General features: G+C 41.6%; 1 protein-coding gene and 1 long non-coding RNA gene across 10 annotated transcripts; one reads left to right on the top strand and one right to left on the bottom strand.

The window, feature by feature from the left end:
• Window positions 1–767: 767 nt before the first annotated feature.
• LOC121247204 lies at window positions 768–24,272 on the top strand. The gene is made up of 4 exons (XR_005937233.1): window positions 768–779; window positions 3,245–3,256; window positions 8,670–8,675; window positions 24,112–24,272. It is a non-coding gene; the product is annotated as an uncharacterized LOC121247204 (long non-coding RNA).
• Window positions 21,849–26,322, bottom strand: LOC121247202. Of its 9 annotated transcripts, none has more exons than XM_041145565.1 (3): window positions 25,367–26,322; window positions 22,340–22,443; window positions 21,849–22,238 (listed from the first exon to the last, which is right to left on the bottom strand). In XM_041145565.1, exons 1-3 carry the CDS (start codon window positions 26,189–26,191, stop codon window positions 22,106–22,108), a joined length of 1,062 nt encoding a protein of 353 aa, XP_041001499.1. In that variant the 5' UTR covers window positions 26,192–26,322; the 3' UTR covers window positions 21,849–22,105. The 9 variants fall into 9 exon arrangements, 7 of the variants coding, with proteins under 7 accessions (XP_041001499.1, XP_041001501.1, XP_041001500.1 ...); XM_041145567.1 differs by having other exon boundaries at window positions 22,361–22,443; window positions 25,367–26,321; XM_041145566.1 differs by having other exon boundaries at window positions 22,340–22,440; window positions 25,367–26,321.
• Between the last annotated feature and the right edge of the window lie 1,209 nt (window positions 26,323–27,531).

Below are 27,531 nucleotides of genomic sequence, written 5' to 3'. Positions count from 1 at the left end.
GGAAAGTAAGAAGCCCTAACTTATTTTATGGATCAAGCACAACTGCAATTAACATGAACAAGTTCATCCTATCTAATGACCCCTAATACTTATCATATTTTGTTCTCATGTTTATGGTCATACTCCTCAAGCAATTATTAGTACTCTCACTCAACATAATCAACTCATTTTAGAGATCACAAATCTCTAGAAAATTGATCTTGGCTGTCACATATAAAGACCTAGAAAATTTATTAGTGGCATTATAAAACATTCCAAAAACCTTAACAAACACCTGCACTATCTCCCACTCATTAACTTTAGGAGTCCTCATGTGCCTAGACCCACGGTCATCATCAAAGTAAGAAAGGTAATTATAATCCTCACTCTCTATCCACCTAAAATCCTTCTCAAACTTCTTAGTCGCCTCCAATATCATATAGGTTGAGTTTCATCATGTCTGTAAATCAAGACACAACATTTTCTTACAATCAACTTTTTATTTTTCTGCATATCTCTTAAACTTGTCTAATCTTGCGAGGGATGAATGCACATATCTAACTACATTTCTAACCATTGTGATGGTGTCATTGCACTCATTCAAACCCTCATTCACAATAAGATTCAATGTATGAACACAATATCTCATGTGCATATACTTACCTCCCAACATATTCCCAACCAAAAACCGTTTCAAATATGAAATTGCAGTATTATTTGACCTTGCATTATCAACAATTACAAGAAATATTTTATTAATATCCCAATCAAGCAAGCACAAATTAGCATATCTCCCAATAGTATCCCCTCAATGATTAGGGATTAAACAAAAATTAATATCTTTTTTGGTAATTTCCAATCCTTATCAATGAAGTGTGTAGTTAGACACATATAATTCAAATTCTATAGCGATGTCCATGTATCAATCGTCAACAAAATCCTCATGCCACCTTCTTTAAATACTTTTTAAAATTTTACCTTTTCTAATTCATGCAATCTCATACAATCTCTTGCAACTGTGACACGACATTGCACTTTAAACCAATATTCAAAAGACCAACACACTTTTCTAAGTCTCTGTCCTTCAACAACTCTAAATGCATCTCATCAATAATTACCATCTCTACAATCGCCAACCTCACAGCCTCTTCACTGTATTTGTGGATTACAAGACTCGTTAATGTTCTACAATCACTCTCTCTAACCCCTTCCTCAGGTGTTGCCTCACCTGTCAATATTTTTTAGTACATATCTAAATGCCCACATTTATGAGGATTTTTAGGACATGAAGGCAAATGGTTTTGTGTTGTTCCAGCGGTCCAATTGGCTCGGCCTTTTGGAGTTCTTGTATGTCTCGAACTTCACTTATAACCTCCATGCGATCAGGGGCAGGAGGCAAAGCGTTGGTATCCTCCGCTATGTGTCGTGCTTCACTCGCGTATGCATGGTCGTCTGCTATTGTGATTTTTTCGTTTCTACATGCTTGGTTCTCTGCCTAACCTACTTCCATGTCTCAAATTGCTTCAGTAAATCTCTGAGCTGTCTGGAACGGGTTACCTAAGGTGCATGAAGGACACACAAGATCTATTACGATCCCACAGACGGCGCTATTGTTAACGTCGTGTTTTACACACGTTTGGGCTAAGCTCTGATAACTTAGGTCTTTGAAAATGGGCCCTGCATGAGGTATAAAAGACTGCGGCTTAGGGCCTGGGTAACCTTCGATACCAAAGTTAGTAAATATTCTTGGAAGGTAGCAAATAAGTAAAAGAGTCTAAGAATCATAGAGAGTTTTTTGATACCTAGAGCTTGTTATTCATACCGTGTCTAGAGAGAGTGCAGATAGTCTTTTCCTTAATGCAGCATGGCTCTGCGTCGGCTCCATAAATGTGGCGTGTGACTTAACAACAACGTCATTGCTGCGGTGTGGTTCCTTGACTTCTGATTCAGTTTATACGAGCGGTAGATGACTTGATACCGATGAATCGAGGGTCCTCCATGTTTCCCTTGTGTTCTGTGTAGATACTATTTTCGAGGGCAGCCGTAGTATGTCTAGCTGATCTGTCTTGTCGACTAGACAACGCCCCTCCCTGGTAGACATTCTATTCTCTATACGAATGGAGGAAGCCTTTGGGTCGGGTTTTGGGCCGAGGCTCGGTGGGCCTTTCCTAGGGGAAAATCCCCTTACAATTTCCTCACCAATTCTTCGTGGACAGCTCCGGGAGGAATTCCTTTTTTTTTTCTTTTAACCCCTTATCCCGTCAAATTCCTAGCCCACCTTGTCGCACTCTGAGCGACCACTTGCATTTTGCATATGTGGCAATACGACGTCAGTTTCGCTTCTGCATTGAATGACGCCCCATCGATTTCTGCATCATGGCTTCGTGTTTCACAACCATTAATTTCGCACATCGTATCAATAGATATGCTTCGCAACAGTTGCGTTAATCGGGGGAACTTGGTACATGAGGGGGACACATGTGAGATATGTGGAGTTATGACCCTCAGGAGGGTGATCGTCGACCCCACCTATATAAGGATTTCCTCTCATGTTTGAGAAGCTCATTGTATTCATTCTGCCTTTGTCCTGTCATTCTGCGATTTTCTTTTCTTACTTTTCTTCCAAAGTTCCTTATCATCTCTTCCTGCCCTTTATGGCCCCAAAGAAATCTTTGCATTCTATAGAACGGGTGAGGCCCTTTGATGCTGTTCATGCTGCCGCCAGCTATGACGGTTCCCTTTCAGATGACTTTGCTAGATTTTCGTGGCAGTCGGTGGTTACCCCCGACAAATTGGAGGAGTTGAGGGCAACCTACAAGATCCTCTCAAAGGTGGAGCTTATAGTGCCTTCACCTATTGACGAAGTGATGGATGAGGAGGGCTATGATACTAAACTGGCAGTGTATCCTACCATGTTTTCTTGTGGCCTTAGGTTGCCATCTTGCCGGCCAATGCGTAAAGTGTTGAGTTTCTTTGATCTGGCACCCGCTCAACTCCCTCCTCTTGCATGGAGGATCTTGATCTCGAGTTGTGTTATCTAACGTCGTGCTCTGAAGGAGGCCGGGTCGGATTTCCCTAACCTCACAGCCCGTGAGTTCTTTATTACTCATAATCTAGTACGGAAGGACCGACATATCTATAGTTTCCAACCAGTTCAGGAACTGGCTTGGATGGAGGAGCGGCACATGGTGGTGAAGGGATACACCCACAAGTTCTTCTTCTTATCAGAAGATGGTGGGAGTACCCAGCCGGGCAGACCGTTAAGCATGTTTTTTATGTTTGTGCCAACTGGGTACCGTAAATGGTGACTCGATCAGCCGCCCCAAGCCAAATTCCCATGAGAAGTTGAGACTGGGAATTTTTCAAGCCTGGGTGACGACGCACCCATGTAATATCTATTCAAAGGCTTCGTTGTCGCTGGGTAGTCTTCACTGGTATTTGGTTCCCCCCGCTAATCTGCACTTTGATGCAGGTATTCCTATGAATCCGATCGCTCCACCTGTTCACAGTCGTTCCCCGAACCCGCCGGTTGAAGGGAAGGGGAAGAGACCCTATAGTACCTCTTCTGGTCTTGTCGACTCTGATAATGTTTCCATTCCTTCTAGGGGGACGTCTGTCCTGGTGCTTTGAATCCCTGCACCTCCAAAAGTGCCCAAAGAGGTGATGCTGACTGTCAATCCTCCTCACGTCGTGCCGTTGACCCAGAGAGTCATAGTAGATGCTGCCTCTGCGGCCAAAACCATTTTCTTGAGTAGTGCCAAGGGGAAGGAGGCCAACATTTCAGGCAAGGGAATTGTGGCACCTGGTGTGCCCGAAAATTGAGTGGGCGCAGAAACTATTGAAGGAGTTTCACAAACCTTCAGGTGACCACGCCAACCTTCTTCACAAGGCGAAGGGAAGAATTCGGAGGCTATTTGCAGGGGTAAGATTTACTTACTAATTCCTCAGATTTTCTCCCTTTTTTTTTTTACTCACCTTTTGTAGTAGGGGTTGGAACGTTTGGCGACCTTCATTGTAGACAACCAAGCAGAACTAAGGAATGAGAATCGGGACCTTTGCTCTCTGGTTCAGGTGACCTTGGACCGCGTGGTCTCCGAGCGACAGCAGAAGGAGGCAGCCAAAGAAGCCCTAGCCAATCTGGTCAAGTCCCGTAGGGAGGTCGGCCAGCTCCACATTGAAGCCTCGCTTGCTTGTGAGGCGAGGGACATGCTACAACAATCCCTTGACTAGTGTCAGTCAGAGCTGGAGCAGCTGCAGGCCGATATTCGAGAACTTCACCGGTAGCGGGACACAGAGGGTCGATCGATCAAATGGCTCGAGACCAAGGTTCAAGATTTTAACGAGTCAACAATGGAGAGGAAGAAGACCCTGGAGGAGGAAAGACAGCAAAAAAAAGATACAGAGGCTGCCTAAGTGAATAAGCTGGTGCTCGAAGGTCGGGAAGTGGCCTTCCAAAGTTTACGAGACGAGCTATCTTATGTCCGTAGGGTCTACAACGATGCATGGAGATTTGGCTACTATGAAGGCTTGGTGTGGATGAAGACCTACATTCATCAGAACCCCCGGTCTGACCTCTGGGCTATGAGTGTAGGCGAATTTCCTCCGCATGAAGAGTCCCTTCGACGACGCGACATTCTTGGGAAGGGTCTAATTCCGAGCAGCCTTGTTGATGGTTTTGAGGGGAATGAACCCACTTTATGAGGGCAGATTTTTCGGACGAATCTCTTTGCCAATTCTCTACTGTTGGGGTCTCGAACCTTTTGTTCTCATTCTCGCCCTTTTGCTTATCGTGCCCCACTCATTCTTGCCCCTTTGTTTATAGGGCCCGACTTTGAAGCCATTCTTCACGGCCGACAAGCTATCTTGGGGGTTTTCCGGATGATGCGTTCACCATATGATTCAATTAGTTGCCTCATTGCATCCCTGTCGATGTTTTGAGGTAACTTCAGGCGTTATTGACACGTCGTAATGGTGGAGACCTTCACCCGCTGCTTCGCATGGAAGAGTGATTTGATTGGGCTTGGTTCCAGTGGTGAACAACCTTCGTCTGGTAAGCGATTCTTAACATAGAAATTAGTACCGAGATGTTTCGATTCTTGGTGATATCTTCGTCGCTGTTGGAGATTTATGGCTCACCTCAGTTTATGTCGGTCTGAGAACAATGTGGTCTTGTAGTCCTGTTAGGAACCGTAGATGACTTGATACCAATGAATCGAGGGTCCTCCATATTTCTCGTGGGTTCTGTGTAGATACTGTTTTAGAGGGCGGCCACAGTATGTCGACTGATCTGTCTTATCGGCTAGACGGCGCCTCTCCCTAGTAGACGTTCTATTCTCTATACGGATGGGGGAAGTCTTTGGGCCGGGTTTTGGGCTAAGGCCCGGTGGGCCTTTCCTAGGGAAAAATCGCCTTACTGGGATTGTTCTTTTAGGACATGTATATATGCCCAGGGTGTAAATTGTAAATGAGTTAGAGTGATCAGTGGTGGTTAAGCCTTAAATTGTTTTTTTTTCTTTTGAACATGAATGGAGCTTCAGTTTATTATCGAGCTATATTTTATATTTACAAATAACTTTCGAACTAGTTCAAAATTATTCTCGAGCTATTAAAGTTTGACAATTAGATTATTTATATAATTTCTTGTAACTTTATTACAAATTTTGATAAACCAAAAATGAGTTTTTGTAAATAATTACATAGTTTATATATATATATATATATATACACACATATATTAATGACAATATTTATAAGGATCCAAGCAAGATGCATAGTATTAGGAATATGATTACATCTTATATTTTTAAATATCGAGACATTCTAATTACAAAATTAGAGATACTATTATAAAACTAATAAATACGAAGTTATTTAGTTTTATACGAGTTTAAAGAGTAAAGTCGAGTTTTATATGAGTTGTATCATATAATAATAGATCATAATTTTGTACTCACAAATAGCTTAATTATTAAATAAATCGAGCCTAGTCCGAATATGACCGAGTCGATCTTGAGTGGCGTAGATTAGCGTATCAAGTTGCCTTATTTATTTATAGTCGTATATGCCTTCAATGATTTCTAAACCAAACTTGTTCCTCACAATTTTTTTTTTTAATAAAAAATTTTTGTTCAAAACGTAAAAGGTATAATAATCCTAATATATAATTAATATACTAGAGAGAAACCTATGCAAAATAAATGAATGTTTTTTCTAGGCTACAGGAAGAGTCAATCCTCAGATCTCATCCTAACATATGGTGTTTGTTAAGGACATATTTCACACTACCAACTATACGGATGACCTGCAATAAAAGAGATGGTGGCACAGAGTGCCTAGTAGAACTCTGATACCTAAGTTAGATAGAAGTGGTCGCAATACAAGTATATGAATGAATGTCAAATATCTTACCTTTATGTGTTATTTATAGGAGTATGAAGGTGATGATAGTGACTGACCTCAAAATCTATCTTGGATAACCCTTGTATAAATTGACAGGATAACCTTCCTGATCAAGCGGAGGCATTATCTGTTGATTATATTATCCAACACGTGTTTGTAGGCTCAATCCATGGGCTTGCAGATTAGCCCCGATTCTTGAAGTCTCAGACTTGGACCCTCTAATCCCTCTGAGGCCCTAAATATCCATTCTAGTTATCCCGCTAATTTTCTTCGTGCCTGCACATGGGAAATTTATCAATTCGTGTTCTCTTACCCCCGTTAGTTTGGGATAGATGGACGACCCCTGGGATCGTTACTCCTTTTACCTCGCCAAGGGTCTATGCTAACTAAGGTGGAGGATTTGGAAGATTCAATTTCTCGTTATGTTAAAGATGTGGCCCACGTCATCTGTGATTGTTCCCACGCTTTTATTTTATTTTTTTTCTTTTATTAAAAAACGATAACTGACGGCGCTGTCATTCGTTCGCCTTCCCAAGAATCCCCTCATCATTGCTTCTTTTTCTCACTCTTCTTCTTTCATCTTCTTGCGTCATTTCCTCTTCTCGTTTCCTTTCCTCTTTTTGTTTTGTTTCTTCCTTAACCTTTTCTCTTCTCAAGTTTCGAGAAAAACTCCCTACCATTCACCATTTTTTATCTTGTTTCTTCCAATTTACACAACAATGGCTCAGTGTAGTTCTTCTCGTGTTCCCATCCAAGCTTCCGCCCAAGCCCCACCAAGGGTTTATTGCAACTCGACACCTGAATCCTTTAATGGTCAAACTCTGCCTTTCTTTGAGACATAGCACTCCACACTTACCACTCGGGACTTGACAAAGCTAAGGACTTCGTATTGCATCCCCAAATCTGTGGTTCTCACTCTTCTATCCAAGGGCGCCGTTGACGAGGACGGTTTCTTTGGGAGAGTTGCTCTTCCAATTTGTGCCCTAATGCATAGTTTGCGCCTTCCATTCTGCTGCACCTTTCGCGATGTCCTTGATTTCCTTCGATTAGCTTCTGCCCAACTTCATTCACATGCTTGGCGTGTGCTTTTGTGCTCATGTGTGGTGTTTCGTATGGTTTTGAAACATTTGAGGCAGACGTATCCAGATCTAACTGCTCGCAAATTCTTGTCTTTCTACTATGTGAAAGGGTTACCATGTAATATTTGTAACTTTCGTATTCGCTCAAAACGTTTGGCGGCATTTGAAAGTCGCCATTCGAATGCTAAATAGTGGCAAAGGAACTTTTTCTTATCTCTAGTGGTGGCTGGGAATTCCCAGCCTCTTAAATGGATATACCTCTTAAATGGATATATAGGACTTTTCCATCCGGGCTAATTGGGGAAGGGTTCTTGATGACTAGAAGATCCTTATAGATTTGACTACCACAAGCATTCTCGCATCGACATAGTCCTTAGTTGGGCCAAAGATAATGAGGACGTCGTGTGGACTAAGAAGCTCTTGACCCTCGCCAACATTGACCGATTATTCGTTGTGCCTGACCGTTCCCACGTTAGGGGGCGTAAATTAAAGGTTGTGGCGCCTCCTTCAAAGAAAAGGTTTGCCTCCCCACCTTTCGAGACTCCTAAAGAATGTCTTTGCCGCACTGAGGCTGAGACACCTACTAATTTCCTTGCTGAAGAAGTCGAGGGCGTAGTTGACAATGTTGGGCCAAAGGTGGCCGATGATTCTGGTGCTAATACGACTGTGGGGGGAGATGTCCCCTGCTTCTCTTGTGCACATGTCACCCCCTACGTTTCCTGGGCTTGACGATCTTGATGGGCTCATGGGCCAAGCCCTTGTCGACTTGGCCAGAACCTTTGACTTTGATCTGCCTCCCAAGGGGTCAAACTCAATGGGTACGCCTCCATTTGAGTTTCCTTCTCTCTTATCCTCAGTTTCAAGACCAAGTGGCGGCGAGTTTGTGGCTGACATATATGACGCCTTCTCTATGGGCGTTGTTGGGGTTATGGCATCTGAAGTCGTGACTCCTACTGATGGCAACGCCTAGAGTTATGTCGTGGACTCTTTGTCTATGAAGGGCAACCTTAATGATAGTGGGGACCAAGACTCCAATCTAAACTCCCTTCCTACAATCATCTCAGGGGGTGAGACTCTGGCTACAGACCATGAAAGAGTCTCCATTCGCTCACCTTCCCCTTTCTTCTTTGGTGGTGATGTGAATTCCTCAACCCCTAGGGAGGGGGTGGGTCGTCCACGGAGGGTGGAGTGGAAAGGGGAGAGACGGAGGAGATGGCGGTCCCGTCTACAGCTTTGAGTTTGTCAACCTTACGGACCAGGGTGCGTCCATGCCTGGGGGATATGTTCCAGCCACCTCTTCTACGCATTTAACACATTCTTTGGGGAGACCCCATATGGAGGGGCAGCGAGCCATGATAAGAGGGGTTGAGGGACCTACTCACCTGAGTTCCCCTCCCCAAGATGGAGTAGTGGCGGAAATGGCTCAACACTTGAAAACTTTTTGTCTTCGAAATGACATTAATGGCTTAGTTGTACTTTCTTTTACATGCATGGCACATACCTTATTGTGTCTTTGTGCCTTGCAAGGCTAGGATGACAACTTGGATTGTGGATGATCGCACCAACTTGGAGTCGGAAGTACGTATCAGGCGAATGTTTGAGTTTTTTGCTAAGAAGGAACCGAGTCAGCCATTGGCCAAGAAAACTGGAGTGGAGTCCTACCTGGAGTAGTCTGATGGGCACAACCACTCTCTGGAGGGCAACCTCGAGCTCCTTCGCGACGAAGCATCTGAGCTCCTGGTGAGCTACTTCGCTCCAAATCCATCAATGCACGTAATAGCTTTGCCTTGCTGGTGGAGTCTAAACAAGATTCTACTTGTGCCTAGTTATCACGCATGCGTGGAGAGTTGAACTCCTCTCAACATTTATTGGTTGTCGTCGAGCAACAATACTTGGGGTCTACCCAGGCATTGGCTTCTTTTGACGAAGCCCGCAGGCAACTTGCTTTTAAGCTTTCCGAAGCATCACATGAGGAAGCTCATAGGCAATTTGGCCTTCAGCTGTCAGAGATGAAGGGATCTTACGAAGATTTGCGTGACAGGTATGTTGCCTACAAGAAGGACAAAGAAGAAGTAGATGCCAAGTAGGGTAAAATGAACCAAATCATGCTACACTTAGATACGAAAATGAAGGAGCAGAAACAACGGTTGTTGGAAATGGAATCATAATTGGCCGCTTTGATGGGCAAGCCGACATGTTTGCTTCCACAATTGGCGGCCGCCAAGGTAGTTAGGGACCGAGCCTTTGGATATGGATATGGGGCTGGCGTGGCCCATTTAAAATGTCACTTGCTGGCTAATCCTCAGATTGACTTGAGGTGGTTGAACCTTGACGCCTTTAGACCTGATGAGGTAAGTGGGCGTGGGCATGGGCGCTGGAGGGGGGTGGTTGTGAGGCCTCTTGACCTCCATGCCCATTGGCTCCACCACGAGTTTTTGGACTCGACTTTGGTGGCTAAGTGGAGGGGGGTCGTGGGGTCTCTTGACCTCCACACCCATTGGCTCCACCACGAGTATTTGGACTCGACTTTGGTGGCTAAGTGGGCAGGGGGGAAGGGGGCTCGTGGGATCTGTTGACCTCCATGCCCATTAGCTCCACCACTAGTTTTCAGACTCGAATTTGGTAACTAAGTTTTTTTTTTTTTTTTGGGGGGGGGGGGGGGGGTCGTGGGGTCTCTTGACCTCCATGCCCATTGGCTCCATCGCAAGTCTTTGGACTCAATTTTATTGGGTAAGAATGGGGGTCATTGGTTCTCTTGACCTCCATGCCCATTGGCTCCACCACGAGTCTTTAAACTTAACTTTGGTGGGTAAGTGGGTGTGGGCGCTGAAGGGGTTGGTTGTGGGGCCTATTGACCTCCACGCCCATTGGCTCCACCGTGAGTCTTCGAACTCAACTTTGGTGGGTAAGTGGAGGGGTCGTGTGGTCTCTTGACCTCCACGCCCATTGGCTCCACCACGAGTCTTTGGACTCCACTTTGGTGGCTAAGTGGGGGGTCATGGGGTCTCTTTACTTACACTCCCAATGGCTTCACCGCAAGTTTTTGGACTCGACTTTGGTAGGTAAGTGGCTCCACCACGAGTCTTTGGATTCAACTTTGATAGGTAAGTGGGGGAGGGGGTTTGTGAGGTCTCTTGGCCTCCATACCCATGGGCTCCACCTGGATTCTTTGGACTCGACTTTGGTAGTTGTAACACTGGGGTGGGACTAGCAAGTTGAACCATCCGCCTTTATTGATCTTGCTTTATTGAATACATCTTAGAAAAGAACCATGGTAAAATTTCTTCAAATGCTCGGCGTTCCAAGGATGTTGCAACTCTTTTCCTTGACTATCATTGAGACGGTATGACCCCGGTCGGTTGCTAGTGACTACTGCGTATGAGCCTTCTCATCGTAGTTCGGGGTTTCCTTCGTCTTATGTTGTCACTCCCATTTCTTTGTGTACCAGTCGCCTATTAGGGCTGTGCAAAATTTTGAAAATTCCGACTCCGCCCTACTTCCACTCCGATTCCGACTCCGACAGAGATGCTAATTCTTAGTCTGTGTACCATCAGTAGCTGTAGAAGTTTGGTAACTGAGGTTGGTATGATCAGTGGCCTCCAATCCCTTCACGATCTTATATCGTTGACAACCATTTAGATGTGCTATTAACACACTGGTGCCTGGCTTCTTTGAATGGCATCCACAAAGTTACCCACAGTAATGAAATCTTGCTACCGGGTTCGCAATATCACCAGAAATTTTGGTGAAATGCTCCCATGTCCACAATCTCTTTTTATAAGGTCGTGGTGGTTGATATTACTCAATGGGCATCTTCTCTCCTCTTCATTGAACATATCTTCATTCTCTATATCTACTGGGAGTGGGAGTCGACTTCTCGCACAAGATGTAGCTGCTCTAGATCTAGCTGTCCTAGATGTGGCTCTAGGGATGGAAGTACCCACCGGTGTAGGAGTTGTAGCATTGGCATCCGCCACATCCCTTTGTGGACGATCGTCTCAACTAAGTCGAAGATCCATATCACAGTCAGAGAAGCTGAAAAAATAAATTAGAAGCAAAAAATTAGTTTAAAAAATAATTAGGCTATATTAAAAATTTAAAAGGCATCAACTCAGATATGAAAACAAAAGCTCATATATGATAAATATATGTGTCTAGATTAAAAAATTATAATACACCATATGACTGTGTTCATGTATCTACATTTCGAGAGTATCACAAGTACAAGTCAAAACCCCAACTAGTAACCAAAACCAGCGCAAGTCTACAAATCTTTTCTTTTTCTTTTTTACTGGACAATTTTTAGCTTCAACAAAAGTTTAAAACTCAAAACATTTGTATTAGCATGCAAATCTGGGCTAAGACTAAGTATTGCACTAGATGCTTAGAAAGCCCTCATAAAGTTTTTTATCGGAGAAAGCCCTCATAAAATCTCTCAAACACATTTATCAAAAAGAGTAAAACAATAGAATAACTGTACTATAAGTGATTTAAGTATTAGAAGCAACTAAGTTAAATGCTTGATGGATTGTTTTTCCAGAAGATCAAGAATACTTTCAAAAAAATGGCACCAATACTTGGGGAGTTCTTCATAAGTTAGTATTAAAATTTTGTGTATGGCATTTTACATGCATGGGGAAGCAGTGAAAAGAAGATGTTGAGGGACATGCTTGTAAAAATGATAATTACTGATGAGATGCCCTTTTACCACAGTCGAGAAAAGAGGCTTTCGAAAGTTTCTAAATTTTGTTGAGCCACAATTTCTCATTCCATCACAGCATACGTTGATGCGAGATTGTATGAAGAGACATGCAAAGGACAAGGCGGAGATGGGGAAGATGCTTATTACCACTAGCTAGAGAGTGTCGTTTACGACTGACACATAGACGTCCATACAAAACATCTGCTATATGTGTATCACAGCATACTACATTGATAGTGAGTGGATTTTGCATAAAAGAATTATTGGCTTTAAAGAAATTATGGATCATAAAGGTGCATCCATTGAGGCGAAGATGGATGATTGTTTAAAGTGCTGTGTATTACAGTTGACAATGTCAGTGCCAATGAAACAACAATTGATCGGTTTAAGCAGAATACAATGGTGAAAGATGATATCATTCAGGCCCACAAGTTTATTCATGTTCGATGTTGTGCTCATATCATCAACCTCATGGTTGTTGAGAGGTTAAAAGAGGTTGATGATTCTATTACCCGAGTCCACATCATTGTACGATATGTGAGGGGTTCCCCCAAAGGCTTGCCAAATTTAAGGCAATAGCAGAAGATCTTAAAATCGAATGTTTTAATATGTTGTGCTTGGACGTTCTGACTCGATGGAACTCAACATACATGATATTGGATGTGGCACAGAAGTACCAAAAAGAATTCGAGCAGATGGAGGTTAAGGATGGGGGCTTGAGGTATGCTTTGTTGGAGCCAGCAGGACAGGGGCTCGGTGCTCCGGACGCACATGATTGGACCAGTGTGAGGTACTTTGTTGAGTTTTTAAGACTTTTTTATGACATAACCATGCGGATATCTGGATCCAAATATACGACTGCGAACTTATACTTTAGCGAGCTCTCGGAGCTTCACTTCCACATGAAAAATAGTTGTTCTGACTCTAGTGGATTGTTATTTGCTATGGCTACGAGGATGAAGACCAAATATAATAAATATTGAGAGAATATTGAGAAGATAAATAGATTACTATTTGTGGCTGTGATCCTTGACCCCCTATATAAGTTGGCCGTTCTAGATTTTTGGGTAAATTCCGTCCTCGGGGTAGTGAAGGCTGTAGAGTTTATTAGAGTGCTAAAAAGTGATATTGATGACCTATATAATCACTACAACAATAGTTGTCAACCTTCATCCACAACTGGTAGCTCTTCACATTCGAGGCCGACGGGGTCGACAACTTTCTTAGGTGATACTGACCCATCTGTAGGGGTTAGAGGCCATCGTATTATGCAGCAGTATCATCAACTTATTGCAACAAGGAATATTATGCAGTGTACATCTGAGGTTGAACGATATTTTTTGGAAGCTGTCGAGGCACCTAGTGATGTATTTCAGTTATTAACTTGGTGGAATGTTAATTTCACCAAATATCCAGTCCTTTCTCGTATAGCCCGAGATGTGCTAGCCATTCCTGTCACTACGGTTGCCTCAAAGTTGGCATTTAGCACTGGAGGTTGCGTGTTGGATGCTTATCGGAGTTCATTGTCAAGTCAACCGTGAAGGCCTTCGTTTGCACACAGAATTGGATAAGTGAAACGCCCATTGGACTAGATACCGTTGGCGTTGATGCCGAGAGGTATAGGCTTGAATCGGGTAAGTTTATATGCTTTTAAATGATTATTTAATTATTTTTAATGTTTCTAACTTCTACTTTTTATGATTTTATAGACTTAATTGTGAACCCTAACATAATTGTCAATGACTGAGAGTCTAAAACGGACGTCCCTTGAGAGTTGGGATGGAGTTGAGAGAACCCCCTTTCTTGGCAAGAATTAAATTATACTGTTACCATGTTCAATTTTTTATTGTCAATTTTTTTCATTTATTAATTGCAACTTTCTATTTTCATTTCAGGCATGACCAATGGACCATTGAGATTTGAGCGAAATCCGTGTTTAATATTTATATAGTTATATTTCAAGGTTAAGTCAATGTTGTTATTACATTATAAATGAGACTGTTATAACTTATGTCTATATTATACATGTTATAACTATTGTATTACAAAAAACATGGGTCCCAAGATGCCTTAAATTGATTGATTGATCTCTTTGTACTCTAATATATTATGAAATGCAAATGTAGCAGTAGGACACTAGGACCACTTAAATTCAATTATGAAGATTTCGACGGGAATCTACCAACCTTTTTGTTGAACTCATATTCATTGACACAGGTATGCCGTATTTATGTCATCATCTCCCCAAAAGTCAATGTTTAATATTTAAGTAGTTATTATTATTTTTTTAGCCCAATAGACGGTCGGAGTTTCGACCTCCGATCAGAGTCGGAGTCGAAGTTAAAATTTTGCTCTGACTCTTGTCGGAGTCGGAGCTCAGCCCTATCACCTACTTTCAAATGTTTGGGTTTGAATCGTTTGTTGAAGTAGCGCTTCGTCTTCCTTTCGTTGAGGACATTTTGAATCTTAGCTTCTTCTCTTCTCTTCTAGAAGGTCAGGGTGCTCTTCTAGCGCATTGTTGTTTTCAGGTTGGCTAAAGTGGTGGGTTTTGTGCGTAGGCAAACCAACATCTACCGGGGTGACTACTTCACTCCCAAAAGCCAATGTGAATGGTGTTTCGCCTATTGGGGTCTTCATAGTTATCATATAAGCCCACAACACTCCTGTGAGCTCTTCCACCTATTCTCCTTTCTTGTTCGTGAGTTTTTTTTTTTTAAATCTCAAGTGAAAATTTGTTTGTTGCCTCCGCCTGCCCGTTAGCTTATGGGTGCCCTAGTGACGAGTTCTTGGCTTTGATTCCCAGCTCTTTGCACCATTCTTTGTAATGTTCTGAATAAAACTACTTCTCGTTGTTGGAAATTAATTGTGGGGGATGCCGAATCGACAGATAGTGTTCTTTCACAGGAATTTGGTGATGGCTTTTGTTGTTATGGTTGTAAGGAGCTCTACCTCTGCCCATTTTGTGAAATAATCTACAACAACGACTATATGGCATCTCAATGGGACAATGTGGGATGGGAGCCTAGATCTAGCATCTAATGCACTTCTTCATAAACTGCTTGGCATCTTTGAAGGCATTAGACTAGTAGTATCCCACCCTAAGGGCTTTCCTCCCCAAAGCCTTTTTGCCATAATGGTTGCTGCAGATGCCCTTGTGTATCTCCGCCAAGAAATATTGCGCTTCTTCAGGCGAGATGCACCTTAACAATGGGGTTGCAAAGTCTTTTTTGTAAAGGATTCCATCAATCCTAATGAACCGTGATGCGTTCCTCTTTATCTTCTTTATTGTTTCTTTCTCCTCTAGGAGTTTTTATATGTCCAAGTACTCTGATATTACCTTGGCCCACTCTGGCCCCATAGGCCCTACTTAGTCCAGCTATCAGGGCTTCAAACTCGGCCTCATTATTGGTGGTTTTAAATGTAAGTGTGGCCATGTAATGGTGCTCTTGTCCTCCTTCTCCAACGATGTAGAATCTTATTCCTCCTCCCATTTGGCAGATCCATCAACAAATACCAGCCAGGGTTGTCCGTGGGGTGCAACTTCAGCTTCCGCTAGGAACCCGGTGAATTCAGCGATGAAATCTGTCAAAGCCTGCCCCTTCACTGCACTCTTGGGCACATAATCGATTTCGAATTTGCTAAGTTCCACTGACCATCAGACCAATCTTCTTGAATTGTCTGGTTTTTGCAGTATTCTCCCGAGGGCGTGTTCTGTTAATACCTTCATGGGGTGAGCTTGGAAATATGGCAGCAATTTTTTGGTGGCTGTTTCTAATGTGAACGCCAACATTTCCATTCACAGGTATCTGGTCTCGGCGCCTCTCAATGTGCAACTTGTGTAATATACTGGTGCCTGTATTGCTTTCTCTTCTTTGACTAGGACCATGGAGACGACGTGGGGGGATACTACTAGGTATACGTACAAGGTGTCCCCCTAATTAGGCTACTTTAATAGAGGTGGGTTGGATAAATATTGCTTCAACTCCTGGAAAGCCTGATTGCATTTTTAGTTCCATGGGTGTATCTTTCGTAGAACCCTAAAAAAAGGGAGACATTTGTCCGTGGATCTTGACACAAACTTATTTAAGGCTGTCATTCTACCTGCCAACTGTTGGGCGTCGTTGATGTTCTTAGGCAGCTTCATGTTCAAGATGTCATTGATATTTTCTATGTTTGCCTCGATGCCTCTTTCAGAGACGACGAAGCCCAAAAATTTTCCTAAATCTACCCCAAAAGCACACTTCCCCGGGTTCAATTTCATCTTATTACTTGCAAAGCACACCAAAAGATTCTCATAGATCTGCTAGGTGTTGGGCATGTTCCTTACTTACCAACAAGTCGTCAACGTATACCTCCATAGTCTTCCCGATCTGTTGTTGAAACATCCGATTGACCAACCTTTGGTAAGTCGCCTCGACGTTCTTCAACCCAATGGGTATCACTCAATAGCAGTAAATACCTCTGTCGGTAATAAATGTCATCCTCTGTTGATTCGACTAATTCATACGAATCTGATTGTATCTTGAATATGCGTCCATAAAACTTAGCACTTGGTGTCCCGTTGTAGCGTCAACGATAATGTCGATCTGTGACAAGGGGAAGCTGTCCTTGGGACAGGCTTTGTTCAAGTCTATGAAACCCACACACATCCTCCATTTCCCTTTCGCTTTCTTAACCAACACCATGTTGGAGAGCCACTCCAAGTAGTATGCTTCCCTTATGAGACAGATTTGTACAAGTCCCAAATAGATAAGCCCCATACAAACCCCTATAAAAAATTGGACCCCACCAAGAAAGTGTAAAAAAATTCTTCTTTATTAGTGGGACCCACTTTTTTACAAAAGACTTGTATGAGGCTTGTCTATTTGAAGCATGTACCTAGCATTACTCTTTCCTTTTAAACCCTGCGGCCAGGAGGTGATATATGTCCTCGGCTATGGTTGTGTACTTCTCCGAACTGAAGGTTCTTCTTTTTGGCATATCTTATTTGCTGTTGGATCAACATATAGTCTGTGCTCTTTGACGACATTGTCAATTCCTGACATGTCTTCATGGCTCCAAGCGAATACATCTTTGTGTTCGATCAGTAGTTGTTTTAATGCCTCCCTATATTTGGGGGGGGGGGGGGAGCCTTGTTCCCACTTGCGTCTTGGCGTTCGGCTGATCTGGGTGTAGTGTTACTATCTCTAGAGGCTCGTTTGCCTCTACCTACATTAGATTGTTCTCATCCCTAGCTTCCATGTCCTGGCAAGCTACGATTAATGGTAGGGGTGGCAGTTTCCCTTCCAACCTTTCCACGACACATAAGCTTGGCGCCCCTGCTTTGAGGTCCTGCACGTAGCATTCTCGTGCCAGGATTTGCTCCCCTCGAACCTCACCGACATCTGTCTTTGTTGGAAACTTCAGTTTTAGATGGTGGGTAGAAGTGACAACCTTCAAATCATTAAAAGTTGGATGTTGTAGGATGAGGGGGCTTTAACTACCAAGAAGTCCGTCATTATTGTAACCATGTGTGCCTTGGCCGACCATGACTGGTAGTGCGCCCATTGGTTGAACAACCTCACCGGAGAATCCTTTTAGGGGGTAGGTGATGGGCATAACCTATCGAGGCTAATCCCCATTTTGGCGAAGGCATCTAGAATAAGATGTTAGCTGAACTCCCATATTTGATTAAGATCCGCTTAGTCGTGTAGTTTGCAATTAACAAGGTTACTATCAAGGCATCATCATGGGGTTACAGGACCCCTTGATAGTCTTCGTTTCCAAAAGAGATGGTAGGCATGGTACCCAATCTAGGGTGTTTGGAGGGTTTATCCGCCATGTACACCTCATGAAACCTAACTTTATTGGCGTGAGCCTTTCTGCTAGATGCTGTTAGGCCCCTCGCCAGCGATCTCCTACTATGGTGTGGATTTCTCCTAAGGGAGCCTGGTCTTGGTCGCAAGATTTGGGGGGGGGGGGGGGCGTCATGCCCCATTCCCTTTCTTGTCTCTACCTTTTGGGGCTACTGATCCACCTGGGCTTATGCCCTTGGCCTTATTCTCTCCTTGGCTTGACGTGCTTGACCAACATTCACTTGAGTTCCCCACTTCCCTCTAATTCGGTTACCCTTTTCTTCATGGTTGAGCAGTCTTATGTCCAATGGGTATCCGATTGATGGTACTTGCAATAGTGTTGGCCCCTTGTGGACTTTTTTTTTTTTTTTTTTTGTCTCTCGCACTATTTGAGTTCTCGGTTTCCTACTTCACCTCTTGCGTCTTGGGTTCTGGGAGGGCTTCCAGCGTGTCCTCTATGTTAATATAATCATCAACCCTGTCCATGAATTCCCTCATAGTCGAGAGAGTTTTCCTGGCCAAGTTGGTCATGAATGGACTCCGGGGCCACATACCTCCTAGAAGGGTGGCTAGCTTGATCTTCTCATCCTGATCGTCCGTGGTCAGTTTCTCCTTGTTAAATCGGGTCATATACGCTTTCAAACTTTTCTCCTCCCTTTGCTTAATGGTGAAAAGATAAGTGGCGGATCTTCAACGTCTCCTACTCGTTGTGAATTGTGTTAAGAATTGTTTGGCCAATTCTTCAAAACATTTGATTGATCCTGGTCGCAAAGTCCCAAACCAGGCCCATGCTATTCCTTTTAATGTTAACCCATGCTATTCCTTTTAATGTTAACGGGAAAGCAAGACAAGCTACCTCTCCTGGGAAGTTGTGGAGAGTCATGTGTGCTTTAAAATTCTCCAAGTGATCTACTGGATCCTGGGATCCATCATACATATTGATCTGGGGAACTTTGAATTTAGGCAGGACTAGTACTTCCATCACTTCATCGCTATAGGGAAGATTGGTTCGATTCAGCAGCTGCTCTACGGAGGAGGATCCTCCCGTTTTTCTTGCCATCTCCTCGTATTTATCTACAAGGCTATGCAACTCGTCATGTAATCTCTTCTTTTCTAACTCCTCAGCGTTCATGCCTCCTACACTTTGTGCATCTCCTTCTGTCTGCTCGTTGTGGGCAACATTCTGCCGTTTCAACTCTTCGTTCTCCTTTCACAGCTGCTCAACCACTGTCATCGTCTTTTTCAACTTTTCTTCAACTTCTGCCAACTTCGCTTCTATGTCTGTTTTATTTGTCTCCTGATCACGGGTTGTTTAGGATTGCGTGGTAGTTGGCACATGAAAGTCACGTTGAAGTCTGTAGAGATCCCACAAATGGCGTCACTATTAAGGACATATTTCACACCACTAACTAGACGGATGACTTGCAATATAAGAGATGGCGGCATGGGATGCCTAGTGGAACTCCGATGCCTAAGTTAGAAAGAAGTGGTCTCAATGCAGGTATATGAATGAATGCCAAATATGTTAACTTTAGGTGTTATTTATAGGTGTATGAAGGTGATGATAATGACTGACCTCAGAATCTATTTTAGATAATCCTCAAATAAATTGGCAGGATAATCTTCCTGATCAAGTGGAGGCGTTATCTGTTCACTATATTATCCAACACGTATCTGTAGGGTCAATCCCCTGGGCTCGCAAACTAACCCCGATTCTTGAACCCTCCAACACATGGGCTTATCCCTCCGAGGCCCTAAATATCCCTTCCAGTGTCAATGCCACATGACCTTTGCCAAGTTGAGTAAATCCAGTTGTAGGTGAAAGTGAAAAAACCCGACGGCTAGATTTCAATTTTTCTAGTTATCTTTCTATCTGCGGCTGTAGTGAACACAAATAATGGAGATGATCAAGATCTAAAGTTGCTCACTTTTTGGCAAGTTGGTTAAATCCGAATGCATGCAAATGCAATCATGACAAACAATTTGAATATATCTTTTTGTTGAGATTGTAATGAGGTTTGGATAGTGAGTTGAAATAAAATAAGTTAAAATGAAAGTTAAAAGTTGAATAAAATATTGTTAGAATATTATTTTTTTAATATTATTATTGTTTTAGAATTTGAAAAAGTTGAATTGTTTATTATATTTTGTGTGAAAATTTACAAAAATTATAATGTTTAAATAAGATGAATTGAAATGTGTTTGAGAGATTTTTGTATCCAAACCGGGCTCAATAAATGGAAAGATGATCAAATCCTAAAGTTGCTCGCTTTGAGATGAGACAAGAATGCACATGCCATCATGTTTATGCTCTCCTTTGGATATCAACAAATCTCTAAAATATAGTAGATTATTTATTAATAAAAAAAATAAAAAATAAAAATAAAACTACTTTTGACTGCACTCAATTTTCTAGTTCCTCGTGAGGTCGAGGTGAGTAGCTGCACATCCACTCTTTCCTAGTAGTGCCGGCTTTCATTCCACAATTCTCATAGAAATAACATCTTTCCCAACTTGCAACGTGACTACTCAGGGGCTCTAGCTGATGTTCAGCTTCACGCATTGCCATCTAAATCGTCTCTGTCATTAATAAACAAATGGGAGTATGGCATGGGTGCAAGTAGGCCTGTGTATAAAAGGCCCTAAACCGATCCGTCCGCAAGATCTGTTATTGGCTCACCCGACAAAAGCCGGGTTCATCGGGTCAAGTGAAACAACGGGTTCGCTACGTATTATATCGGTCGAAACCGACTGCCGACTGGTAGGGGTTAACTCACAGACCTTGGGGCCTTGGGCATTGGTTCACTCACTCAAACTTCATCTTTAGATTGCTGTAGTATTGTACGTGCAGTCACTCAAACGTCTTTTTTTTTTAAAAGCAATCAAACGTCTGCTTTAATGATCACTCAAATGTACTTTAATCTGTAATTTTTTTATTTTTTTGATAAGGTTAAGCAATCATTGTTTGCTTGCCACGTGTACTTTAATATTAGATTTATTTTATTTATTTAATCGGTGCAATTCTCTCCAGCTTGCCGGTTGCAACTCTTATAATTAAGAAATAATAATATTATATTATTGTTAATTAATTTGAAAATGGGAGTATTCCCGTCAGTCTCATCAGACCCGTTTACATAGCCGACACCATTAATTAAGGCAGCAGTAACAACTTGCCAGAGACCCCAAATCATTGTGATCAGAGGGTGGGGAGTAACTTGCGTCAAAACCAAATCGACGGCTAAGTGAGCCCGTCCATCAAAAAGTTGACGAACCCCTTAAGGTACACATATGACCCCGAAAAATCTGAACCAAAACCTGCCTCTTTTCTTTCTTTATTTTTATTTTTATTTTTATTTATTTTTATTTTTATTTCTTTAAGATCAGTTGGGTCATACGGGTTCGACCCGTTTTTTGTTTTGCATAGTCGGTTCGGATCGAGTTGTCATCCGTACTGTAGATGTTCGGGTCGGGTCGGGCACATATCCGATGCTTTGAGCTCGGGTTGCAGCCCTAGGTGCAAGGCACTAAAAGTGGCATAAAGAGGTGACGACACAACCCTAGGTCCCCAACAGACATGCTTGTTAAGGTGTTTGATTTTTTATATCGGTCTGACGACAGAGTCTAGGTCATCAAACCAGAGCCCCCGAGAGTACCAATCACAACATCTCAAAAATATTGGCCTTGCTGAATCAGATTCCAGGGTAGTTGGGATATCATAGAAACCATTCACAGTAGTGCATCAAAAGCACATCCATTCAGTTTGACGCCTGGGGGCAACAGTGATCAATCATAATAACCCAGGCAGAAGCATCATCTACGCTCAAATGATAAATTAGGAGGTAGACAAGAAAGACCTGTCACAAAATAAATAGATATCTTCAATTGTGGGAAGAAATAAATTATCACGCCATGTTTGATTGATTAAACCAATTGCAGAAGAGTTCTACGCCCAGGTGTGCCCAGGTGTGAGTTAACCTCGAACTCCTTGACTTCTTCCACATACAATAAATAGTAGTAAATAGGACCCGATACCAATTACATTATCAGACGATCAGCTGTGCCCAAATTCAAAATTTTCGAATTTTCAAATAGTATATCAATCAGGCCTCTGATTATCTTTCGCCATCTTTGTGACACTTTCTAAGAGGCTTTTCATCTTGTTTCTTGCTTGTAGGAACTCCTTTAATAAGGATAACTGGTGAGCCTCCCTTTCTTGATTTTCTGGGTGATCTGGAAAAATGAAACCTGCAAGATAATAACGATGATGATAACAAAAATAATGATACTTTTTTATATATGAACAGGCGACAATAGGAGTTGGGATCAAATAATGTAAGAAACCTTACGCAGCTAGCAAGTGCACTTGCCTCCTTTTAGGGACTTGAGTAAGAACATCAGGTTTGTCTTTACAAACCTCTTCCCTTGTGTCCGTCTGAGAGCTCTGTCCCTGCTAAAGGCAGCCAGAGGATACGGTTCATAGTAAAAATTGTCAAAAGGAAGATACCTTCATTTTTTAGAAATTTTAAAAAGAAGGATGATCCAAACTTATAAGTGATTCCCAGCATGTTGTCCCTTAGGTATAATGATGGAAGCAAACCCTCTAGCACTAATACATGATGCTCTCATTTCCAGCTTTTCTACCAGAGAGGCACTAACTAAAGATGCTTGAAAGATACTTGTATGCAACTGAACAAGAAAAAAAAAAATATTTGCATGATTTCTTATTATAAAGAAAAGTGAATTCTACCAAAAGATGGTTAATTCTGCCACATCTAATTTTACAAGCAAGTACCTCAAACACCAAAGAGTCAACTATGCGTGTGTTAGCGCGTGTGCAGCAATGTGTGTGGGTGTGGCAGACCTCTCTATCAAAGTCAGCTTTGTTCTGAGAGAGGCTGCTGAGTTACATCTTCAACTAACACAATGAGAGAGGCTACTAGTCACATACTGTCACGCAAAGCATGAGAAGAAAGTTACTTGCCCAGTTTTATTTCACACTATAATACTGGAAAAAGATAATGTTATTAGTCGCACAATGTCATGCAAAGCATTTTCACACTGAGAAAGTTCAAGAGTGTCAAAAACCAGAACAGTAAGGCAACAATTAAAGTGAGGAGACAGGAATCAGTACAGAGCTCATACTAGATATGATAGACCAACTTTGTTTTGGTACAATAATGGATGTCATCACCAAGTGAGCCAGTGTAGATAAAATAATTGAAAGTTCGCCAACCGTTCCACTTTATCAGTCAATTCATCCAACACAACTAAACACTAGCACAAAATAGAGGATCCAACAATAATATACTAATATAATGACCACAATAGGCATACAAAAACCCATGAAAATCTCCAATCCACCACTAGAATAGTTATCGTGCCCACACATCTAGTCATAGACACGTCCTCCAAGTTCAACTTGTTTACAATTTAATATGATGAAACAACTTACACATGATGATCACAAAAGGATGAAGAAAACAAGGTCAAAATGAAAAAAAATGATAAGGTGCCACAACAATAAAGAAGAACGAGCCAAAGAAAAAAAAGCTAGAGGGTCTTGTACTTGGAGCAACACAAGGTATTAAATATTAAAAAAAAAAAAAAAAAAAAAAAAAAAAAAAGAACAACTGCTGGATAAGGTTTATCTTAAAGAAAACCCAATTGAAACTAGGCTCTTCAACAAAATACCATTGCAGCCTCTTAGAATTAACAATCATTTCATGAAAAAAGTCACCTGACAAGAAATTGTTAAACTAGGCTCTTCAACAAAATACCATTGCAGCCTCTTAGAATTAACAATCATTTCATGAAAAAAGTCACCTGACAAGAAATTGTTTATTACATCCAAACAGTAATCATATGGTTGGCTACATATCACTTGAAAAAGTGCAAAGCAAACTGCTGCTGATATTTTATCAACACTCGCAAATGATATTTTAACTCTCAAAAAATCAAAATTAAACATAATTCAATCATTTCAACGCCGAAGAAAAAACTCATTTCAATGCCTAAGAAACATGCAATAACCAAAAATGTTCTCCTTGCACATAAACTCTCGACAATGCTTATGCAGTATGCTCCCGCTCACCCTTTTTTTTTTTTTTTTTTGATGAAGGGGGAACCACTCCATGGCAGAGCCCTTAGGAGTCCCATGGAACCTAAACCCCAGGGAGACTAGCACAACAACCCACCGCCATGGCCTCCCATTTAAATCACAGTTTGATCCCAGGAGGAATCAAACCTGTGACATGGGGCTCATGCACACAAGTTCGCCCTTACCACTTGGCTACCCACGGGTGGGTGCTCCTGCTCATCTTTTAAAAATAGGCCAATATCTTATTCATTATGATAGTGATACCATGGAGAGAAAAAATCATCTTTTCTTCTGATTATCGTTCATGGTTTTTTTTTTTTTTTTTGGTAAACAAGCTTTTATTGATCATGAGAATAGGCAAGAGCCCAAGTATTAGGGACATATACAACAAGTATATGCATGATTAACTTTTAAAAAGTCCAAACCACATTTGTCAACACTTCTCAGCCCTTATCTTCGTCAATGTTGAACAGAAAATGATCCATAAAATACAAAAAATGAAAGATAAGTTCGTTCATAAGATACATAAACGTCAAAGTGAAATATATAAGCGACTAGCAACTAATTTAAGACTAGGGAGATGACTTATAATTCAAAATAATTTCCAAAGTCCAAACACACACTAATGGAATTAAAATGCTTACGTGAAATTTTGACTATCCTATGGAATGTAAATAATGAAATACACAATCATACTTTCAAAAAAAATGAAGCACCCAATCATATGCAAGCTCAAGTCCTTGTCTCTAAACCGGCACCAAATTAAAGAAGTATGGCAATACGAGCTAAAAGAAAAAGCATCTCCAGTTTAGTCCTTTAACAGCCGATTGCGAGACGAATTACAATGAGACTGAAATCAAAACTCCAAAAGCAAGCATTACAACCAAATATGAAACTCCAATTCTATAGTGCATTCATGTAACAAATGCAAAATACAGACAACTAAACAATGTGCTTCACCCCTTATCGAAGCCAACCCCAACTCTGGATCGTGGAGTTTCAAACTCCATAGTATTTTACCAAACCTTGATACTCATCCTCCTATCAATTGTAATCCAAGTTGCCATCAAAACCAACAGCAAACACCAAGATGTCAACATGCAAACAAAAACCCCAAAAGTTATATTTCGACAGAAACCAGAACACCCCCAATTCACCAAAACAGAACGCCGTTAAAAATGATTGCACGCATCAATACCATGACAGATTACATCGTATGTAACTCCATTTACATACTTTCAATCAAACATAACAAGACAGATAACAATTTTCTTACTTGATTCAAAGCCGCTACAGACTCCGAGCTCGAAACCTTGGTTTTCTTCATCACCCCACCAACATTTTCATCATCACCGTTATCATCGTCACGGACGCCACTCCCTGATTTCCTCTTCTTCCTACCAAAGCTCCTTACTTTCCCTCTCTTCTCCCTTACCTTCCACATGTTCTTTCTCCTATACACCACCTTGTCACTCTTCCACACCCCGAAACTCGTATCGATCACAGTCACCTCACTTCTCGAATATCCAACTAGCTCTCTCTCCCCCTTATCCTCCTCCACCCTCTCCTCTTCCTCCTCTCCCACATTCCCTTCTATTGTTTCCTTCGAACTGCTATCGGAATTTAACGACGCCGTTCGCGGGCCATTATCGTCTTTCGAGGCACAAGCGGGACTCTTCACTTCTTGTTGTTTCTGGTGTTGGAGATGCATATTACTGATGGCTGAGGTGGTTAGAGATTTGGGGATTGCTTGTTTCCTGGGAAACTTTTTCCCGGAAAGTTTGGAGCTTTTAATGTGGGCATCACCGTCCATAAAGAATAGCTCGGAGAGGACATTGCTCATGATACTATACAGTTTTTCTTGCCGTTGATGTCCGCCTTCGTGCCCTGCCCGATTAGCTACTCGTTCGTGGCCGGACGGAGTAAAGCCGGAGTTGGAGCGGGTTGACTCGCTAGGGTTTTCGTTGTGGAGGAAGTGGTCAAGGCCAAGGTTGTTGTCAACATTGTCTTCATCGGTAGAGGTCAAGAAGCCCTTGTTGGACCGGAGCCGGTCGAGCCAATTCGTACCGGACTTTCCGGGAGAGGGAACCGAGCAAAGCATTTTCGTTGTCCAGAACGTCGGGAAAGGTGCTTGTGGTATAGTCAGAATCGGAAAATCCTTCGAACCGAAGCGACTGTTAATTCGGAGAATCGGAGTAGAGCACCTGCAACGCCCCTTTTTTTAGGTAGGATTTTAAGAAAGAAAAATGATATTCGGAATAAATGAAATTAATCTTTTAATAATACATTTTTAATTTTTTTTGAATAATTATACTGTATTTACACACGATTATATCTGATATTATTCAAAAAATAATAATTTTAAAAGATGAGATAGAAATTATATCCTCACAAGGATATAAAAATTTTATAATTAAAAATTGAAATCTATTTTGTAAATTTAAAAGAAAGTTTGCAATAGAATTTATTAAATTAAATTAGAAAGTTCATTTTACAAAATATGAATTCATATGTTACCTAAACATGTTTAGGCTTCAGTTACATTTTCCTCGTTATATCTATTCTAACACTTTGTTCTCATTTCCTTTCTAGATAGGACACACATAAAAATAAAATAAGTCGAATATTCAATAAACATTGCTTTGTACTGTAAATATATATTAACATATGCTTTTATTTATACATTTTTCATTCCTCTACCTATATTACATAAAAAAATTTATTCCTTTGAAAACATTACAATGTGGGATTTTTCTTTAAAAATGATTTCCTTCCTCATAAAAACATTTCCTATATCTTGTACATTTTTTCATAAAGAGCTAAACTACTCCATAATATTAGAAATACTAGATCAAAGTACACAGCGGAAGCGATCTTACCTCATCAGAAATATCTAAGATCTAGTGTGGTTGTTCCACAGATTCTCCGTCATCATTGTTGTTCATCTCTAATCTCCTGTATTGATGGTGGAGTGTGCTACGTGGTAAGACCAAAACAACATCCACATATTTCACAACCTAAATGCGAAAACTAGAGACAACCATTTAAGAGAGAGCGTTCTTAATGCAAGTGTCGTTCACAAGAGAGGAGGGGTTATGTAAATAACCCCTCTAAGTGTAACCTCTGTCTGACCATTAAGGACTAGCCATCAAGTCTCATGAAATGACTTAAGAGCCACTTCATAACCCCTAAGAGAAGGGGAAATGGTAACCACTATGAGTGCCCATTTCTTACATCTCCCACTCACACATAGTGGGCAAGACTCCAGGTCTGCATCTCTCAATATGTTCTCAATCTTGTTCATACTGGCAAATAGGCCGTGCGACCATTGAGCACAACTATAAAAAAAAAATGGAAGCACTATATCAAATCTCTCAAAGAGAAGACCAGCATAGCAACATCCTTAAAAATGTCTCGTTATGTCCCGACTCATTTGGTCAC

This window comes from Juglans microcarpa x Juglans regia, chromosome 1S, assembly GCF_004785595.1.
Source record: "Juglans microcarpa x Juglans regia isolate MS1-56 chromosome 1S, Jm3101_v1.0, whole genome shotgun sequence".
Lineage (NCBI taxonomy): Eukaryota > Viridiplantae > Streptophyta > Magnoliopsida > Fagales > Juglandaceae > Juglans > Juglans microcarpa x Juglans regia.
Note: the sequence above shows the minus strand (reverse complement) of the source record. Positions and strands in the feature narration are given on the sequence as shown.